The 17,136-nt window shown below is 46.7% G+C and overlaps 1 protein-coding gene across 2 annotated transcripts in view; it reads left to right on the forward strand.

Annotated features, from left to right (window-relative positions):
- The window catches only part of FANCG (FA complementation group G), a 288,288-nt gene that overhangs the window by 222,195 nt on the left and 48,957 nt on the right, over positions 1-17,136 (forward strand). For both annotated transcript variants that reach the window (XM_078674680.1, XM_078674679.1), the window contains exons 10-11: positions 4-386; positions 12,432-12,472. In XM_078674680.1, the coding sequence (XP_078530806.1) occupies positions 4-386; positions 12,432-12,472 (424 nt within the window). The remainder of the gene's footprint in view (positions 1-3; positions 387-12,431; positions 12,473-17,136) is intronic.

The following is a 17,136-nucleotide window of genomic DNA, read 5'->3' on the forward strand; positions in this document are numbered from 1 at the left end:
CAGGTGTTCCTGAACAGTCTCTCTTCGTTCCCTCGAATTCCTGAGGTGTACCTTGAGGCTGCTTCAGCCCTGATGCAGCAGAAGAGATTCCAGGATGCTCTGACTGTCTGTGAAGAGGTTATTGACAAAACCAAAGACCTGATTCCAGAAAGGCTGAATATTGAGCAGCTCTCGGGAACGCAGATCCCTGCAGGAGCACCCGAGCAGGCCCAAAGCAGCTCAACAGATGGTCTTCACTCGCCTCACCTGGAAGACCTTCCTGGCCTTTGCCAGGAGACGAGTGAGAGCCTCCGCTGCATCCTATGGGCTTCAACAGCACATCTATTCCAGGGACAGGCACTGGCGCGACTGCAAGATTGCAAGGAATCGATCACACATTTCAGCAGGTGATTATCACTGTGCAGCTACAATGTGAAACGGGAGATACTCCGCATTCGACATTAATGATGGTTTTGTTTATCACACCTGTCTGTTTGGATGGTGCACTATGCATGCCACAGAATTCTGTTGGGATTGTAATACTATAATGTCAATACCTTGTTTTTTTATATATCATTAGCCACAAAGTATTTTCATAGTGTTGTAATAATGTGAGATAGATGTGTCTGTGTACACCTTGCTTGCCCAGAATGTTCTTGTCTTTGTCTAAAGCGTACAGCCACTAAAAAATAGCCCTTCAAGTTAAAAAGTATTCTTAATTTCAATACCAGGTAGCAATTATATCTGTGAACATGCATGTGGGTTATTGTTAAACTTCAACTTGGGAACTGAGAAGGAAAGCATAGCCAACTCTTAAGTTCCTGCTTGGAGTGAAATGCGAATATGTTGGATGCGTATCTGTTGACTTGTTTTCCATTTGTAGATAATGTGGTATGAATGAAGAACTGGTTGAGTGATTACACTGACACAAATAGAAAATTGGCAGCTTCACGCTGAGAGAAAAGTACCAGCTAATTATGTGTATGATCAGCATGCAGCAGGTAAGTTTAAACGTACGCAAGGCCCAGGGTCAGGCCGCCACCTTCTCCCAGATAGTGTTTTGTGCCTCAAGCAAAAGGTTTGGAAGATGCACTTTCAGGCTGCAGGCTTCTCCAGACCACTCTATGAACAATTCTTCCCAATCACTGGCCTTCATTTTGTACTCTTAAAATCCTTTTGTGTAGGTAAGGTTTATTTTGTTCACCATTCTCTTCAGCTGACTTCAAATTTTACATGGCCACGGTGAGTGCGACAAGGAGCAGTTCACAGAAACAGCACTATTACCACAAAAAGTCCTAGGTCTTGGCGTTAGTGTTAGTGCTAACGACTTGCTCATTGTTGAGGCACGTATCACCATCAAGGTCTTTCTCAATATTGAGAGCTTAGATTTCAAGGCACTTGCCACTGACAGTCTTGGCATTGGGCAACTCCCAGTCACCATCTAGCGTCTAGTTGATTGACTGATGTTGGGGACTGCAACTAAGCCCCAAAAGAAGACGCTAATTATCTTAACAGACTCAGGTGGGGCCCTGAAGTCTCCGCAATATACTGCTTCTTATCTCCATGGCTAGCCTCATGGGACCATCTTATTTAGACGGAGCCTCAAAGCTATCACTATAGGCCTAAAAAAACACCAGAAGCTGAGATGAGAGGAAATCTGCAGTTCCAGATAAAGAGTCGTAATTTACCACCAGACTGACTAATTAAGATAGTAGGCTCATGGAGAAGACGGTCTCTTTTGCCACATCAGTGGGGCCAGTGAGCAATACAGCACTTTTGGACAGATCTCATAGAACATTTTTGGAGTCAATTGATCCCCCAGGGAAAAAATATAATACCTGATGGAAGTTGATGGGAAAAAAAGTGCAAGTGTCAGACTAAATAGTACGTTCAACAGGACATATGGCAGAGCTTTCAACATATGGTAGCTTCCAGGCTTTCCGATGCAGCATTTATCCTGTTTTTGACAAATAAGCCTAAAATGGGTGTCAATCGAAGAGGCTGGATCTGACATTCTCTGCACCTCCCTCTTTAAGGAACTTAGTTGCAGAAAGGGGTGACGTACCCACTGGCATGCTAGAACTTTTCTTCTTTCATGAGTTATGTCCCAAGTAGTCATGATGCATATAGACCAATCTACGATCATGTTCTATCTCAACAACAAGACTGGGATCCTCTCGAGGGAGGGAAAACATTCCGACATTGTCCCTTAGCCTGGAGCTTCCAGGTTACATCGCTCCCTCTTCCCAGTCTGGAAAATGTGAATCAGACACTTACGCAGGTCTCAGAAGACCATAAATTTAGTATCAACAACCAAAGAAGTCTTCGGCAGTGTGTAATTCCACTATTTTGCATTATGGTAGGATGTGCAAAATGCAGATTCAACATGCTAGATGTACTTTCTACATACTGATCATATAAAGCGGTTGCAAATTTTGCATCCACTTTTTGCAACCAGTATTTAATTTTGAGAACAGACCTTTGTAACAGTAGGTTGGTGTGTAAAATAGTCAAGTGCAGTGTGTTGCAGAACACTTTGTATAATTATTTTTCATTAAGCAGGTCAGAATTTGTGACTTCTTATGAGTGGCTTCAATGACAGGGATGGTAGCCTTCAAGGAACATCAGACTACCATCCCCATCATTGCATTTCCAAATGGATTTTTTAAGCTGCCTGATTCCTTAAATTAAATAGGCAGCATTTTTTATTATATAAATATATTTTCGATTTTGAAAAAACAATTTGTTTCATTGCGAGTTGGCAGTGGTCCAGTGGACCACAGCCTTTTCCCCTTGAGTCTGCCTCCCTGATTTCCAAATTAGAAGGTTCCAAAGGAACTGTAGCTTTGGAGTGTGTAAATGATCAGTTGTTTCTGACCAGAATTACTGATAGCTTACAGAATCTCAATTTAGAAGGGACACCTATTATACACCCCTTCGAAATTCTATTAGGTAGTCGTATACAAGGCCATTGTGTGAAACAAGTTTTCAGAATGGCAAATAGATTTTGTACATCTGTAAAAGAGTGCTTGCAGTCGCAAAATCTGTTTTCACTAAATGGGGTTGGGAAGGTTGGTGGCTGCTTTGCAACTGCAAAACCCCTTTGTGAACCTGGCCCAATATGTCCAGATTTTCAGAACCTACATGAAGGGCAAAGTCCTTCTGATGAATTGGTCAGATGCTTTCCTCTACTTTTTCCCCATTTCCCATTTGCCTCCTAATAAAAATCATCATCGAGCTCAAGTAATCCAGAATGAGAGAGAGCCTGATCGCTCTGGCCTACCCCACGATTTGTGATTTCCAGACCTGCTTTATCTGTGATTTAAGCTACACAAGAAATTGCTGTAAAGCCCGAATCTCTTACATCAGAGGTCTACAAGGATCATTCATCACAGCCTTCTGTTTCTGATCTTGACTGCTTGGCTTCTGAATACCTGCAGAGAAGATACTTAAAGTTGCCTCAGAACTGTACAAAAATCATGAAATCTTCCTACATCTCTAAATAGAAGACACTTCATTTGTTCTTCTTCAAGAAGAACAAACAGGTTTATCTGGCGTAGAATGTTCTTCAGGTAAAGTGAATCTAGATGCTGTTATCGCTTAAAGAAAATTTCCTTCTCATACCATCTTCATCGTTCCAGTTACTAAGGACGTTTGGAGAGTCCAAAGAAAGTCTTCTCCTTTTGAGAAGGCCATGTGAATTAAATGTTGTTTGCAAGTCGATGTGCCCTCTCGTTGAACCAATGCATACAGCTAATAGTCAGTATGTGCCTTCGAACTGCATCTTCTTGCATCCTTTTCTAAGGCAGGAAGTCTAGTGGCGGTTATAGTGACCACCACAAAGTCTTCTTGGGGGTCACTACAAATGTCATAAAATGATCAAAATACAATGCTTTTGTTCTCATGGCCTTCACATGGAAGGAATAACAATAGGGTTTCCGTCAGAGCTCATCTTTTTTCCCCAAGACCACATTAGCGTTTCCTTTAATCCAAAAGATTTCTCTTGCCTCGTTTTTCACCACAGATTCCTCCACTATAAAGCGATCTCCTCACACCTTAGATTTTAAAAAAGATATACAGGACTACTATGATGAAACCAAAGATATCAGAAAACCCAAAACACTCTTTCTTAACTGCTGAGGTGTTTGCTCAAGCATATTTAGCTGTAGATTATTCCAAGCCAGAAGCAGTTGATTACATTGCAGAGCTGCTGCTTGTACATTAGTCCATATTTTGGCGAATATTACTTTTGAACTGACTTTCTAACAAGCATGCCAGTGGGTCTTTAAATGTTAGTTCATAATATTTTGCATTCTGGAAGGTCATTGCTCATAAATATTCTTCATCGTACACGTTGAGATGAATTTAGTCAGAAATGCAGTCATGACCCGCTTAAAAATATTTTTGTTTCTCAACCCCCTACACTGGGTTCTAATTGGAGTCAGAGAATATTATTTTAAACAAGCAACATTTTAAAGAAAATTAATTCCTGTTGAAAAAAGATATTATGGGCTCCACACAATGGTGGAAATATGTACACATGTTGATGGATTTAATACACGTAACCATAATAGAGAAGTGTGTTTGCAAGTAAATAACTTCTCCTTCATTGGCTTACATGCTTCCTGGTGGGGCTCTAAGCTTGCAAGGCTAATTCACGCTCTGTGCTACTCACAAGTCACATTTGACAGGGGCAGAGTTTGGGAGTTCAGCAAAGACAAAGATGAAGTGGATGTGTTGGTTGTGAATGGCGATGATGGTTTTGTAAAGCTTCTGTGCTATTAATGTACTTAAGATTCACAGTCTAGTGACTGGTAATATTCAAAACATATGATTCTCTAAAAGTTTCCATAGCTTCTGATCTAATGTTATCGGTAAAGCACCCATTCCTTCTTTCCTGAGGGTACACTTCTCAGAAATGCACTGGCATTCTGTGCTTGTTACTCAGGGGAGTATTCCAATTCTGAATACACATTGCCACAGATAACTAATTGTTCCTTATGCTTTGTGAATCAATGGAATACTCCAATTCTGGAGAATCTTTTTTGCAGCACAGTGACTATTTTTCTACTTTCCATTAAATCTGTTAATGCCATTAATTTTTACGCTTATTCCATATGCTGTCTATTGTCAAGACTGTTAGTTTGTAATAATGTGATCCACCGGTGTTGTTACCGCGGGCAGTAGCCAGAATAGCCCATACTAAAAGAAAAAGAATTGCTAGTCCGCGTAAAGATTGTCATCCTAAACCCTATAAGAACATTTGGAAACTTGGCATTAGGGCGGGAGTGACCCAAAAGACCACAGGGGTGGGCGTAGGTCGTTCTCAGGGGGACACGGGGGGTGTGCCCTTCGGCGTGTTACCAGCAAAACCATGCGCTGATCTGACTACGGATTCTGCCGAGCTCACACCCCTCGAAATCCCCCTGATTGCTCAGATAGAGAAATTGATGAAATCTCAATTGACTCCGGTCTTAGAGAGAGTCAAAAGGTTGGTGGAGCGGTTGGACAGCTTTGAGCAAGCGACACTGGATAACTTCTTCTCCACTAAATCTCTCATCAAACTACACTCCAGGACTAGGGATGTTGATTCTGGGGGGGAACTTGCTGCCAGGGCGACCTTTGCTACCCCACAGGATTTATCTAATGTAAATGGAACGGTCAAAGGGGTGCCAGCGGTAGAGGCTCAAGCTGTACCTGCTGTCACCGCAAATGGGGGCGACCGGAACCCTGGGCTGGCCACAAAGAACACTACTAAATACCCAAATCCTCCAAGGGCTATCAATCCCCATGCTAAGAAGCCTGCATGTTCCGAGGCTTCTGGCAAAAATGGCTCTGTTAATTCAAGAAACTCTGACACTGGTAAAGGTCCTGAGCCAGCTCAATCTAGAAGAACTAGCTCCATTCCTCCTCTTATTATCCAGCCCGATGCACTTCCCCCCAAAGAGGCCCCAGAATACCACCTATGAATTTGCCCCCAGACTGTCACCCTTACGTTGCTATTCTCACTAACGTACCACCCTTGATGGCTGGGCAGCTAGAATCCTACCAGATGCTAAAAAACAAAACCATGCACTGGTTAAGGATAAATAGACCCCTGCCCAGAGGACTAGATGGTTTGATCCTGGGTGTTAGAAGGGTAGGGTGGGTGGGTCATGGGCATAAGCGTTTTGAGGGTGACTGTATGGTGGTTAATTTTAAAGATGTTAGGGTTGCCCAGATAATTTGCAATCAGAATCTGGGGATAGGAGGTGCTGGCATTGGAGTAGTAGATTTGACCTACTTCTACCCGAGATCTGTTGGTAATCATTGTGGTATTAATTTGGATGGAAGAGGGAGGTGCAATTTTACCCTCCCCGGGAATGACTTCTTCCCTATGCCTTACCAGCCAGCTGCATGGCTGGAGTCATATGGGAGGATGCCAGGATATTGAAACGATACTCTCCCCGGGTTGGTTCCCTTGTCCCCGTGTTTGGGACTTTGGACGGAGCCTTACGTCTTAGAGACTATTGATACCAGTCCGACACCCTCTCTAGTTGTATGTAGTCCCCAAGCACAGGTTCCCTGGGAGTTGGGACCAAGCAAGGAATAAGTGCACCTCGGTTACCCCCTGAGGGGGAGCGGGTTCCCAACCTTGTACCTCGCAGCGAGCCTGCTGTGGCGGATCCAGATATAAGGATTCTTGTGGAGGGCTACTCTATTTGCATCTTCCAAGAAACTTGGAGTAGGGAGCCCTGCCACAAGGTAGGTTACTCATCCTTTTTCTTACCAGCAGTGCCACCCATTTCCGGGAAGGGCCGCCCCTCAGGAGGCCTTCTCATTTGGCTCGCCATTTCACTTGGCTGCCAAGTTACTCAGCAAGTGTCAAACTCATTTGATCTTCTGAGTATATCACTCAAGGGACCCAGGAGAGGGCTGACCCTAGACATCTTTAATATCTATGCCAGGGGTATGAAGGGAGGTTCACACTCACCCATAGTATCAGAGTTGGAATCCTTGCTTAAGCAGGGCACTAATAGTTCTCATGTCCTGGTTGCAGGGGACTTCAACTGTACGTTTGAGCCCCTAGGATTGGAGGACAATCTGGGGACTGTTGATGAAGATACTAGGAGGGGTATACCAGTTTTAACTATACCTCCCATTAGAAGGTGGTCACAAGTGGTGGTCCAAATTTACTCCCTAAACATGGAATTTGGCCTTAGGGCTGTGAATGGAAGGACGTCCTCGGATCCATCTGGAGCCCATACTTACAATAGGGTGGACCACACGTCCAGGATAGACTATATTCTCCTCAACGTAAAACTCTGGGGCTTCTTGCAGGACATGGAGGTACTCCCTTCAGTCGAGAGTGATCATAATCCCCTTTCTCTTGCCCTCCGTCCTCTGTGGACGGGGAACTCGGGGGTGCTTACGTCCCATTTGGCGCCTGCCCATCAGGAAGTATATCCTTCCAACTGTGGTAGACGCCTAAAATGGAGTAAGCTCATTATGGATGAAAAGAAAGTGTTAGCTATTGCGACACTCTTAGATACTGCTCAGTCCAAACTGGATTTGATGGATCCCCAGTCCGAGGAAGTGATACCACCAAGGCTCTTACTGAACTTTTCCATCTCCCAAGTAAGGCCTCTCGAACTGATAAGAGTGAGAATCTGTCGAACTCACATAGTTGGTACACTAAAAAATGTAGGGAGAAGAAAAATTCCCTGATTGGTGCTGTCAAAAGTAAATCTTTGGCTGCCATAAGAGTGGCAAGGAAAGAGTACTCTCAGACTACGTCTGCAGCCAAGAGAGAATGGGAGGACAGGTTCTGGGCGGATCTCATGAAAGCAAGTTCGGATAGGGATGCTAGAAGCTTCTGGAACCTTATAAGATCTAGGGACAGGCCAGTTAACACCTTGATGACGTGTAACATCCCTGCCAGGAGCTGGTTCAACCATTTCACGTCTCTCTATACCTCTACTGAGTCGATTACCCTCACCACCCTCTCTCTGGCTGCTTGTTCAGGGGGATTTGAGTATGTTCCCTTTACTGCTAGAGAGGTTGTAGATGTAATTAAAACATTGGTGCCTTTGAAAGCAGCAGGGCCTGATGGAATACCGGGCGGTCTACTACGGGCAAATCCCAAGGAGTGGGGGAAGTTAGTTTCATCATTGTTAAATGCCATTAGCAAAGGTGCGCCCGTACCCGAATCCTGGAAGGGGGCAGAGGTTGTCTCGATATTCAAAAAGGGGTGTCGGGACAACCCCGCCAACTACAGGCCAATAAGTCTTATCGACTCTTCCCAAAAAGTGGCAGGGAAGGTGATTCTGGGAAGGGTGCTCCAGTGGGTGGACGACAACAACATCTTGTCGGACAATTGAACAGGCCTTTAGATTGGCTCTCTTATATTGGAAGGTGGTGGTGCTGGGCAAGGGCAGTTTGTACTTGGCCTTTATAGACCTTAAGACTGCCTTTGACCTGGTTCCTAGGGAGGAGCTGTGGAAGGTTCTGCTAGATCTGGGGTTGCCTGCGTATATTCTCTCTGTCTTGGTAAAACTACATGCTGGCAATTTTGCGCAGGTTCGTTGGGGTAAGAAGGGTGAAAAAACCGACAGGATCCCTGCGGGAAGGGGCGTCGGCCAGGGATGCGTGTTAGCACCCACTCTGTTTTCCCTTTATGTAATCGGTGTGGTTGAGCATCTGCTAAGAAACCCCTCAGACGCTCCATCCCTGGCGGGCAAACGGATCCCAACACTGCTTTTTGCAGACAATACTCTTCTTATCTCAAAGTCTTCTATGGGTCTTCAGAGCCTTCTGAATAGTTTCCAGGAGTTTTGTTTGTTGCGGGCGTTGGTAATCAATACCGACAAAACTAAGTTCTAGACCATGGGTACTCACAAACTTTCTCTCAGGGGCCAAATATACAGTGTGGTTTGTGTCCGAGGGCCGCACCAGTGGGGGCGGGGTCAGTGGAGTAGGGGGCGGGGCTAGAGCAACAAAAAAAACTGTGACCATGAGGTTGATCACAGGTCCCTGCAGCGGACGCCTTCGTCCACTGAGCCACCAGACCTTGCATACACAAATATCTCTCTCTCTCTCTCTCTCTCTCTCTCTCTCTCTTTCTCTCTCTCTCGCTCCCTCCCTCCCTCCCTCCCTCTCTCCCTCTCTCCCTCCCTCCCTCTGTCTCACTCACTCTGACTATCTCACTCACTCCCACCCTCTCTCTCTCCCTCTGTCTCCCACCCTCTGTCTCCCACCCTCTGTCTCTCCCTCTGTCTCCCACCCTCTGCCTCCCTCCCACCCTCTGCCTCCCACCCTCTGCCTCTCTCCCACCCTCTGCCTCTCTCCTACCCTCTGCCTCTCTCTCTTTCTCTGCCTCGCTCCCTTTCTCTGCCTCTCTCCCTTTCTCTGCCTGCCTCTCCCTTTCTCTGCCTCTCTCCCTTTCTCTGCCTGCCAATCCCTTTCTCCGCCTGCCTCTCTCCCACCCTCTGCCTCTCCCCCTTTCTCTACCTGCCTCTCCCTTTCTCTGCCTGCCTCTCCCTTTCTCTGCCTGCCTCTCTCCTTTCTCTGCCTGCCTCTCCTTTCTCTGCCTGCCTCTCCCTTTCTCTGCCTGCCTCTCCCCTTCTCTGCCTGCCTCTCTCCTTTCTCTGCCTGCTTCTCTCCTTTCTCTGCCTGCTTCTCTCCTTTCTCTGCCTGCCTCTCTCCTTTCTCTGCCTGCCTCTCCCTTTCTCTGCCTGTCTCTCCCCTTCTCTGCCTGCCTCTCTCCTTCTCTGCCTGCCTCTCTCCTTTCTCTGCCTTTCTCTCTCCTTTCTCTGCCTGCCTCTCTCCTTTCTCTGCCTGTCTCTCCCCTTCTCTGCCTGCCTCTCTCCTTTCTCTGCCTGTCTCTCCCCTTCTCTGCCTGCCTCTCTCCTTTCTCTGCCTGCCTCTCTCCTTTCTCTGCCTGCCTCTCTCCTTTCTCTGCCTGCCTCTCCCTTTCTCTGCCTGTCTCTCCCCTTCTCTGCCTGCCGCTCTCCTTTCTCTGCCTGCCTCTCTCCTTTCTCTGCCTGCCTCTCTCCTTTCTCTGCCTGTCTCTCCCCTTCTCTGCCTGCCTCTCTCCCTTTCTCTGCCTCTCTCCCTTTCTCTGCCTGCCACTCCCTTTCTCTGCCTCTCTCCCTTTCTCTGCCTGCCAATCCCTTTCTCTGCCTGCCTCTCCCCTTCTCTGCCTGCCTCTCCCCTTCTCTGCCTGCCACTCTCCTTCTCTGCCTGCCTCTCTCATTCTCTGCCTGCCTCTCCCCTTTCTCCGTCTGCCTCTCCCTTTCTCTGTCTGCCTCTCCCTTTCTCTGTCTGCCTCTCTCCCACCCTCTGCCTCTCTCCCTTTCTCTACCTGCCTCTCTCTTTTCTCTGCCTGCCTCTTCCCTTATCTGCCTGCCTCTTCCCTTATCTGCCTGCCTCTTCCCTTATCTGCCTGCCTCTCCCCTTCTCTGCCTGCCTCTCTCCTTTCTCTGCCTGCCTCTCTCCTTTCTTCCTTTCTCTGCCTGCCTCTCTCCTTTCTTTGCCTGCCTCTCCCTTTCTCTGCCTGTCTCTCCCCTTCTCTGCCTGTCTCTCCCCTTCTCTGCCTGCCTCTCTCCTTTCTCTGCCTGCCTCTCCCCTTCTCTGCCTGCCTCTCTCCTTTCTCTGCCAGCCTCTCCCTCCCTCTGTCTCCCTCCCTCTGGGACACGCCGCCTCAAAACGCCTTCCCTGTCGACCTCTGGTGCTCTATGTTGGTCCCAATGGTTGTGATGTCACTGAGCACCAGGCGGGGGGGTTGCGTGGCTCTGGGTCTCAGTTGAATGGGCTTGTGTCCACTGCGCACCCTGGTCCCACCTGTTAGCTTGTTGGTCTAGTGGGGTTAGGTAGCAACCCCCTCCTCCTCACTCCTCAGGTTGCTGGTGTGGCCCCCTCCCATGCTTCACAGGTACGAGCAATGATGAATCACTACTTTACAGGAGGGCATGCCACTGAGATGCAGGGAGCACTCGCGTCGGGCTGGGACATCCCCCATACCGGGCTATTGGATGCTGAAACTATGACATTTCACAATTCAACACCCTACCTCTGACATTCCCGTTTTGAAAAATGAGCATGCTTTTCTCAAAGTGACTTTAACCGGGACTGGCAACTTTAATACATTTTATTTTTCATTGTCTGTTTTTAAAATATGTATAACTATGTACTTTTCTTACTCTTAACATTTTTTGAATATATTTCAGGAGCTAAGCATACCAGTGAGTCATACAATGTTTAGTTAAGAACTTGTAAATAAACGCACATATACATTTTAATTTCTTATGATAATATGTGATTGTTTTGTAGCATGTATTTTCATTTGTATTTTCACATGAGGTAGAGTTGTTTTCTGCCACTCAGAATATATTGATTATGACTGTGCCTTGTAGGTGCTGATTACGTGACCTGGGTTCATAGACACTTGTCATTTCAATGAAAAAAGTTTACGGCTTTAAAGGGAGCAGGGGGTCTGCATGGATATGCATCGTAGAGCCCCCAGACTTCTCAGGGCGATCTTCTCCCAAAGGACCCCTCCTACCAGCTGCACTGGCTGAGGCAGCTTCCAGGACACACACAGCCGCACTCGAGAAATTAACAGGTCTTTTAAAGACCATTTGCATGTTAATGGGGCTTTGTTGGCATTTCACCTCTTCTTGGCCCCTGCAGCTCGACTCAATCACTGGAATCGCCCTGGCCCCGCAGCAGAGTCTCTCAGAGTCTCTCAGAGTTGCGCTGCTGAAACACAGTGTTTGCAGACACGCTGAACATTTTTTCCAAAAACACGGGTACAATGTCAGCAAGGTCCGCGGGCCGCAAAGGAAGGCTTGTCGGGCCGTCACTGGCCCGCGGGCCGTACTATGAGTACCCGTGTTCTAGACTATGAATCCCCCCAAGAAACTTGGGCGACCTCCGGCTCTGTATTCCGTTCCACTGGAGTTTGATTACCTGGGTATTCGCCTTAATAATTCCCTTACCTGGAACCCGCACATTCAAAAAATGCTCCTCGGTCACAAAAGGGTGGGAGGTACTTTACTTAAGGAACAACGCTCCTCCACAAGTAAACCTATCGCCCCAGTTGTGGAAATATACAAAGCCAGAGGGGTCAGCGCTGCCCTATATGGGGCGGAGCTGTGGGGCACCTGCAACCTGGACGTACTAGCCAAATCGGAGAGCAAATTTTTGAAAGATCTGATGGTTCTCCCGTGCTGTGTCAACATTTTTAAAATGGTCATGGTTGATTCGTGCAAGAAGGCTTTCTTTGTCAATTTAATTCGGTCTTAACTGTTTTAAATATTTCCCCTTTGTCTTAATTTTTTGTGTAAATAGAATGCGATCGTTATTTATGCTGTATTTTGTATTTGTTGTACAAGCTTTTATGGTATTTTTATATCGAAATAAAGCCTATCAATCTATCAAATCAATAATGTGATAATGCCTTTTCTCACTAGGTGTATCAACTTGCTTCTCAAAGTCCAGCTTGTTAAATCAGGTAAGACTTTTTTCTTTCCACGTTGGCAGTCTGTTGTATGAGTTGTTCTTCTTCCATTTCCATCGTACTGCTACAGTTTATTATAAACTGCTGTCAAACTCATTTGCATAACAGGCCTTGGTATGGTCCAACAATGATTGCACTCTGAGGTGAGAGCCATCTCTTTTCTGGAACATAGTGCTGTAGAAACTTTTCGTTACCGGGAGCCAGTGACTTTTGTACTTTTTCAAAGCCAGTCTGTCTGACATCAAGAATATAATGTCTCCCTCGTTTCCGCCTTGGATGACTTTCACATGGTTGGACAAATCATTGACCTTCGACATGCAGGCAACTAAAGTTTCAGCGACCTGCTTTGGCCTCTTGAGGATGGTCAAAAGAATTCTTCCGCTTCTTCCCTTTGAGGCCAGGCCGATAGTTATACAGGGCTTAATTCAATCTCGCCTTGACTTCAACAATGCTCTGTACCTGGGGGCGCCGGAGTACACTTTACAAAAATTGCAGCGCACTCAAAATTGTGCAGCTCGCACATTGCTTGGAACTCCCCGCAGAACCTCAATAAAATCTGGCTTAAGAGCGTTGCACTGGCTCCCCATTAGAGAGAGAGTCAAATTTAAATCTATGTGCATTGTCCATCAAGCTTACTGGAAATCCGGCCCAGAAATCAGCCACTCTCTGGTATCACCATACCAACCCACTAAAGCCCTCCGCTCCTCACATGCTTTTTTAGCTCAAGTTCCTAGGATTTATAGAGCTAGGGCCGGAGGTCGATCCTTTGCTTATAAAGCCCCAAACTATGGAACGCTCTACCCCTCCATCTTAGAGCTGACTCTAACCTGCTGAGCTTCCGCAAACAGCTCAAGACTTTTCTTTTTAATTAGTTGGATCTTCCCCTGCTCTTTTCTCCGAAGGCATTGGTTGTAGTCTTAGCGCCTGGACGCCTCAGGGCAGCTGTTAGCGCTTAATAAAATTGTTTTTCATTTCATTTAATTTTCATTTCATTTCATTTCATGTTCACAGGTGTCTTGTAGCGCTTTGGAGGTACTTTGGGGTTTTTGGTTTGTCGGAATACTTGATGAACACATTCTCCTGAGACTGAGAGGGGATGATAAGGTGCATGTTTATGGTTCAATAATGAATCCCAAGTATGGTAGCACGTGGCCCGGTGTAGGTCTTTGTGGTCGCTGCTACCGACCTCCGTATCTCCATCTATGCGGTGTCTGGTTTCAATAGAGAAAGATTCAAGGAGGCAGCCTGTGAATTAGATCAGTGGGGGAACCAGCTGAAGAGGCCAGGATTGATTTCTGGAACAGTATATGGATTGGGCCGTCAGTGCTCATTGGGTTAGTGGGTTGTCTCCGGAGATGCGCCCGAGTTTGAGGAAGCAGCACCACTTTTCCACCTGAGATCACATAGGTCTCCTTAGCCTTCAGTTTTTGTGCTTACAGCATTCAGGAAGTATCCTGAGATGAATATTAACCAACAGCGAGGTCTGAAAGAAGCTGGGAGGATTTAGTAACATTTGATCCAGCTGATGTTTGTCCGTAGTATGGGATGAACCTATTCTCTCTGCTACTGCATCCAAACCCCCAGAGAAGGAAACAGCTACTTGAGGTCTGAGTCTTTTGGAGATGTATCACTGGTCCCAGGACAAGTGCCAGAGAACTCTGCAGCTGGGCTTGGGAAACCAGTACAAACTATTGCTCCTCCAGGAAGTTGGATGGCAGACAAGGACTCAAGTCCGCCCGCCATCGTCACAGGATTTGGGACCTGCTGCCTATGTGGCGGCGGTCCCGCACATGGAATTACAATGCGACTGCCACAGTGGCGGTCGCATTGGGCATGTTTACCATTGCGGTGGGTGTGTTGGACCCGTGACATACGGGCTTTCTGTCCCCCAGCACTCCGCCCGCCATCCTTATCTAGCCGACTGAGAATGGCAGCACGATGACGGGTTACCCGCCACCGGTAGGATGCCCGTAGCGGGTTCACCGCCATCGTAATGTACCCAAAGTATTTATGCACCACACAAACAGTAATAGCATAAAAACACAACTCAAGAAAAATCCCACACCAATTTAGACCAATAGAGTGCATTTTAATAAAATATTTGACACAAAAACAACGAAAATCCAATTAGTAGAATCGGAGTTATGAATTTTTAATGTTCAAGGAAAATAAATAGACCCCTAGAAGATCAAAGTGCAGACATCTAGTTGTGCAAGACTGGGTCAAAGTTGTGAAATATGTCAGACTGTGATGGAGCGTAGGTCGGATACAAAGAGTGCCATGGGTCCAGTAAGCACTTACCTTCGGACTTAAAAGAAATTCTCATAAAATAGTTCTGAGAAGGTAAAGTTGAGTGTGGCAAGGCTGCTGGCGGTGTCCGAGTAGGGAGTGTCGACGTCGGGGAGCTGCTGGACGAAGCTGCGGTGAAGATTTCTTTTTTTTTGACTTAGTCACTTTTTTGGAAGTTGAAAATCGCCAACGGGACGAGGCTGGAGGCTGTAGCCAATCAGAGTTCCACGAAGCCGGATACCCCTCGCTGAACAAGACATGCTGCTGCGGAGAAGAACGTAGCGGAAGTTGCCATAAAGTCAGGCTGACTGACTTTTTTTTTTTTATATCTGTTTATTATTTTCAACCACAATCAGCTTACATAGTGATCAATTGTATGAAAAGTGCTCTTGAAAACACTTTTAAGCAGTGGTAAAAACATAGTGCATGCATAACATAATGTGCATATCAGGCAGGATGGGTAGTGTCCAATTGTTAAGTAACAGCTAAGTAGCTCCAATATTCACACGTGATATATCGGCAGGATACACAACTGCACTGTAAGTATATATGTGCTACAGAGCCATATAATAATAAATCAAACTATCCCACCCTCCCATTCCACCCTCTACCCACCCTCTCCCACCGGCGTGTCGGTTACTACAGCGGAGGATATCGCAATGATATACTGGATCAGTATTAATTAAACAGGGCTCCGTATGTATGGCGGTGTACAAGACCATGGCTATATCAGGGGAAAGTCAGGCTGACTGATGATGCACCTTGGACGGATAGACAAGCAGGTTGGTTCCAGTCTCCTCTCATTTCTCGGAGCAGTCTTTAGCCCAAAATGTTTTAAGTTCCATGGTTTAGACTTTGGCTATTTGGGTATGTTTAACACCATCACCAAGGGTTCAGGACTGGAGGAGCACCAGTTGGGGGGTGAGGACTCACTCAAGTTGGGTCCAGTTGCGGGTTCAAGGTGGTGGGAGCCTCTTCTGTCCCTGAGGCTCCTATCAGGAGGCCAGCCCTTGGAGTCACTCTGGTAGTCCTAGGTTCAGGAGGTGAACAGGGCTAAAACAGCAGGCCAGGCCTCTGAAGTTTGAAGGCAGACTTCAGGCAGCAAAGCAGTCCTTCCAGGTGCAGCAAGGCAGTCTACTGTAGTACACAGCAGGCCACAGCAACAGGCAGTCCTCTAAGAGTCCTTACGCAGATCCAGAAATTGAACTGAACAGTGGGTCTCAGAGTTTCATTTTTATACCTGTGCCCCCTTTTAATTCCCTTTGAAGTGCTTGAAGTTTCCTGCTTCTATTGCCCTGGCTCCAAGCTGACTGCATGAACAATACAGGGATGACAAGTCTTTTGTGCGATGGCAGAGGACTTCCTATTCAGTTACAAGTGGGGCCCATCTCCATCCTGCCAGTTGATGGTCCATCCAGGCACACCTAATCCCTGTATTGTGTGGCTGTCTGTGAAGAATAAACAAAGCCCAACTGCCAACTACACCCAGTCTTGTGAACAAGGAACAGCCTGCAGGCACCTAATATGGCCGGAAAATGCCAGCTTTCTGAAAGTGCAAAACCAACAGTTGATGGACAGATTGCAGAACAATGTCATACATTCACCCCAGTACAGAGATCTGGGCCTAAATCCATAGTTTTTTTGCACTCCACACCACCCCAGTTCAGACATGGCCATATGCAAATCAGCCTTGACCCTGTGCCTCATGGGAACAGTCCAGCCCGAACTGCCAAGCCATGTCTTTCCTGGACCGGAATCAAGCGTCCTAGGACTGGTTTCTGGCTATCAGCCGTCTTCAGCCAGGATAGCTTGACTCCAGTGGTGTGGAGAGCATGGGACTCACGTCTGAGCATACCCATCCCACTCGGGGTGACAAATGCAAAACCAACACTTGAGGGACAGAATGCAGAACAATGTCATACATTCACCCCAGTACAGAGATCTGGGCCTAAATCCATCGTTTTTTTGCACTCCACACCACCCCAGTTCAGACATAGCCATATGCAAATCAGCCTTGACCCTGTGCCTCATGGGAACTGTCCAGCCCGAACTGCCAAGCCATGTCTTTCCTGGACCGGAATCAAGCATACTAGGACCGGTTTCTGGCTATCAGCCGTCTTCAGCCAGGATAGCTTGACTCCAGTGGTGTGGAGAGCATGGGACTCACGTCTGAGCATACCCATCCCACTCAGGGTGACAAATGCAAAACCAACAGTTGATGGACAGAATTCAGAACAATGTCAGATCAGAGATCTGGGCCTAAATCCATCATTTTTGTACCACCCCCTTTTGTACAGCTTTCTGAAAGTGGCATTTTCAAAATTGTAACTTAAAATCTGACTTTAGCATTAAAAACAACTTTTAATTAC

The sequence above is a fragment of the Lissotriton helveticus genome, chromosome 2_1 (genome assembly GCF_964261635.1).
Source record: "Lissotriton helveticus chromosome 2_1, aLisHel1.1, whole genome shotgun sequence".
NCBI classification, from domain to species: Eukaryota; Metazoa; Chordata; class Amphibia; order Caudata; family Salamandridae; genus Lissotriton; species Lissotriton helveticus.